We start from the raw sequence: 3,358 nt of genomic DNA, 5'->3' as shown, positions 1-3,358 counted from the left end.
CGTTGGCCAAAAAATAATACGTGACAAGGTTACAATGTTACGGCCCCATCATGGAGTGTGACGTCAGAAAACGTCACGCCTTTGCAACGTTATCTTGGCCACGGTGACCAACGATAAAATGCTCCGTCAATTCTAAATCACGTATGCAGCAAATATTAAGCAATTTTGTTATAATAGCGACCATTGTCAAAACCTTTTTAACAGAAAAAATGTTTCATGCATGCATGCCTAGCTATGTATGGTCTGTCATTGAAAAGGTCCTTTGAAAAGGCATTATATAAGACTTACTTAAAATAGAGACAATACATGTATTTACGTTTTCTCACCCAGCAACCTGAGGACAAATGCCTAACAATATTAGCTTTTTGAGAACGTGACATCTGTGTTGTGACAACGTGTGCAAAGGTGCTTCGTCATGCATTCAGACGCAAGGAGTAATCTATAGATTGACGTCACATTTTGAGAACGAATTTTATTGTTTAACTTCCGAATTTTGATACCTACCCGTACAGCATTGCTATAAAATACGGAGTGTATTGCCAAAGTAGAACAAATCACCTCGAACACTCGAGAAGACAGAATCAAGAGATCATCCTGAGAAGGAATCGAGAAGACTCAGAAAACATGGCTTTGCAGTTTACAACAACCATGGACAACTCCAAAAGAGTCAAGGTGAGAATTTTTTACATGAAAAATGATAGAGCTAAGAACAATTTCAGAGAAGAGATCTCAATTTTTTTTCACACCCCCGGCTACGGTATATTTAAATTAATACCCCGCTTTGTAAAATACCCAACTGTTTATTAATATCATGTCTGAACCGAGTGTGAAACCACGCCGGTACATTTTTTCATGTAGTTTATCAACTCAGCCAAGCCGTATCTTCTTAGCTTTAATAAATTAAAGGTGAAGAGAAAGAAGAAAATTATTTCCTTCTGACGTTGATTATTGAAAGGAAATTTATAAAAATTTCAAGCAGAATAAATTAGGTTTTTCTGTGATACGTTGTTTTTCCTTGTTTTAGAGCCCCCAGAAAGCTCCTCGTGTGCTGATTATAGGCGGCGGAGTGGTTGGAATGACCAGTGCTCTACAGTTGTTAAATAAAGGGTGAGTTGATTTTCCGCTAAATCCAAAGCTATCAAAAACATATCTATAGCTAGTTTATCTTGATACTGAACACCAGCGATTTTGCTTACTAATATATAGAAAAGTGGCCACTAATGTTTTCCTGCAAGTTCCCAGAACGAAGGGAAATTTCCAGAGAAGGTGAAAAACAAGAACGTGCTTAGCCGCATTCTACTGAGCGGTTTTGCAAAGAACAACGTGATCTAGAAGCAGTCACTGCCAAGAAAATACAGGGTGCAAAGTCAATAAAACTAAAAAGAAAAAGCAAAGCCCCGAGTACAGAGCAAATAAAACGCATAGAAGAGACTTGCAGGTCAAAGAATTCATCAATTTTAACTCTCCTTTTCTCAGGTACAAAGTCACTGTTGTAGCAAAAGAGTACGCTTCACCAGTCGCCTCTGGTAAACGCATCACCTCCGAGATCGCCGGCGCTCTGTGGGAATGGCCTCCGGCAGTGTGTGGACGACACACAGACGAGAAGTCACTGGAGAGGTCCAAGGTTTGGTGCATGGACAGCTATGGCAAGTTCATGGAGTTGGCCATGAATCCAAAGGAAACTGGAGCCTACCTGAGACAATCTGTCTTCTACTTCAAGGAAAAGGTAAACGTCGATTTCGCAAGACCCATTTTAACTTGAATCAGCGCAGTACAATCTGTTGTCACGGATTCTAAACGGGTGATGACTTTCCTGCTTAATTAAAACACTGAACGGAAGTATTTATAATATTACCGGCTTCTCTCTCAGGTCAATGATCTTCCTACACAGTTGGAAAAGATGGACGAACTATGCCACTTGCCAGGATTCCGGCATGACGCCAAACTCATTGAAGAAACTGGTAAGTTTGACAAAATGTTTCCTTTGAATATTTCAAACAATTTCAAGAGTTGCTCATCTCTTTTTCGTTGAACTTGTTTTCCTTAGTTTTTGTTTCAACTAACAGGTTTTTTTGTGGATGTCGATTGTTTGTTATTAACATATTTATTTCACTCTTCTCTTTTCTTCAGCTGTAAACACAGACACGGGTGTAGTGGACGCGTATCAACACATGGCTCCCATGGTTGACACAGTCACCTACATGCAGTGGCTTTACAAACAGTGTCGTGACAAGGGCTGTCGCTTTGTACACGATGAAATTCGCGGACTGTTGAGAGATCAGGCAGAGGACTTGAAAAGGAAATACAAAGCACAGCTGATCTTCAATTGCTCTGGACTCAGCGCCAAAGAACTGGCAGGAGATGAAGATGTCTACCCTCTGAGAGGTAAATAACTCGTTTATTTATTTAACAACTGATGACCAAGCAAACATTTCTATTTTGCGTTACATATGGTGCATTAAGTTTTGAAATGTAACGGTGTTCTAATCACGCTGTTGTATATCTTATAACAGGTGTGATTCTTAAGGTGAAGAATGATGGAAGTTTGATGCCTAAGCTCAACCACTCCATGTGCATCTCCCTGATAGAAGACATTGACGAGTCCAAATCAGAAGGACAAAGCTTCGTCTTCATCTTACCAAGAGGTGACGACAAACTGTGGCTGGGTGGCATGGTACAACCCAACCAATGGGACAGAAATCTCACGCTCGATTATCCACCAATCAGAAGAATGTTCGAGAAAGTTAAGGAGTTCTACCCTCCCCTCCGTAGCTATGGAGACAAGGACGTAGAGGAAGTGTTGGTGGGACTGCGGCCTGCTCGTAAAGGCAACGTTCGGCTGGAGTGGGATCCAGTGTGTCCTTCTGTTCTGCACAACTATGGACACGGAGGCTCGGGTGTGACTTTCTCGTGGGGCTGTGCTATAGAAGCTAGCGCCATGGTGGATCGTGTACTTAAAAGACCACAGATTTATCTTTCTAAGCTTTGAACATTCGTCAGGCTTAATTCCTGAAACTATTGACCTACAAGTCTCGTTCAGTGGAGCAAATTTCTTTTAGTCTCGATCAATGGGCTTCCAATTATTTTGTAAAGAAACAAAGTTGATTTGATGTCGAATGCTTTGTAACATTGATCTTCTAACATCTGCGATGTGAGTTGGTGATGAATCGATTTGTAAACGTTATTTCACAATGGAGATTTCATTGTCTTTATTTATTTGTATCTATAAAGAAAATTAACAACTTTGTAAATATAATATATTAATATGTAAATATTCAATAAAATTTATTTGAGTTTGAGTTCAAGCTTGCTTTTATTGTAGGAAACAATTTTTTGTAAAAGCATAAAAAACATGGAA

General features: G+C 39.8%; 1 protein-coding gene across 1 annotated transcript; it reads left to right on the top strand.

Annotated features, from left to right (window-relative positions):
• Positions 1-624: 624 nt before the first annotated feature.
• Positions 625-3,126, top strand: LOC145462274 (D-amino-acid oxidase-like). Its single transcript, XM_081445777.1, has 6 exons — positions 625-672; positions 1,025-1,107; positions 1,327-1,726; positions 1,871-1,961; positions 2,131-2,385; positions 2,514-3,126. The coding sequence occupies exons 1-6, from the start codon at positions 625-627 to the stop codon at positions 2,987-2,989; spliced, it is 1,353 nt and encodes a 450-aa protein (XP_081301903.1). The 3' UTR covers positions 2,990-3,126.
• The last annotated feature ends 232 nt before the right edge of the window (positions 3,127-3,358 follow it).

This window comes from Orbicella franksi, chromosome 12 (assembly GCF_964199315.1).
Source record: "Orbicella franksi chromosome 12, jaOrbFran1.1, whole genome shotgun sequence".
Classification (NCBI taxonomy): Eukaryota; Metazoa; Cnidaria; class Anthozoa; order Scleractinia; family Merulinidae; genus Orbicella; species Orbicella franksi.
Note: the sequence above shows the minus strand (reverse complement) of the source record. Positions and strands in the feature narration are given on the sequence as shown.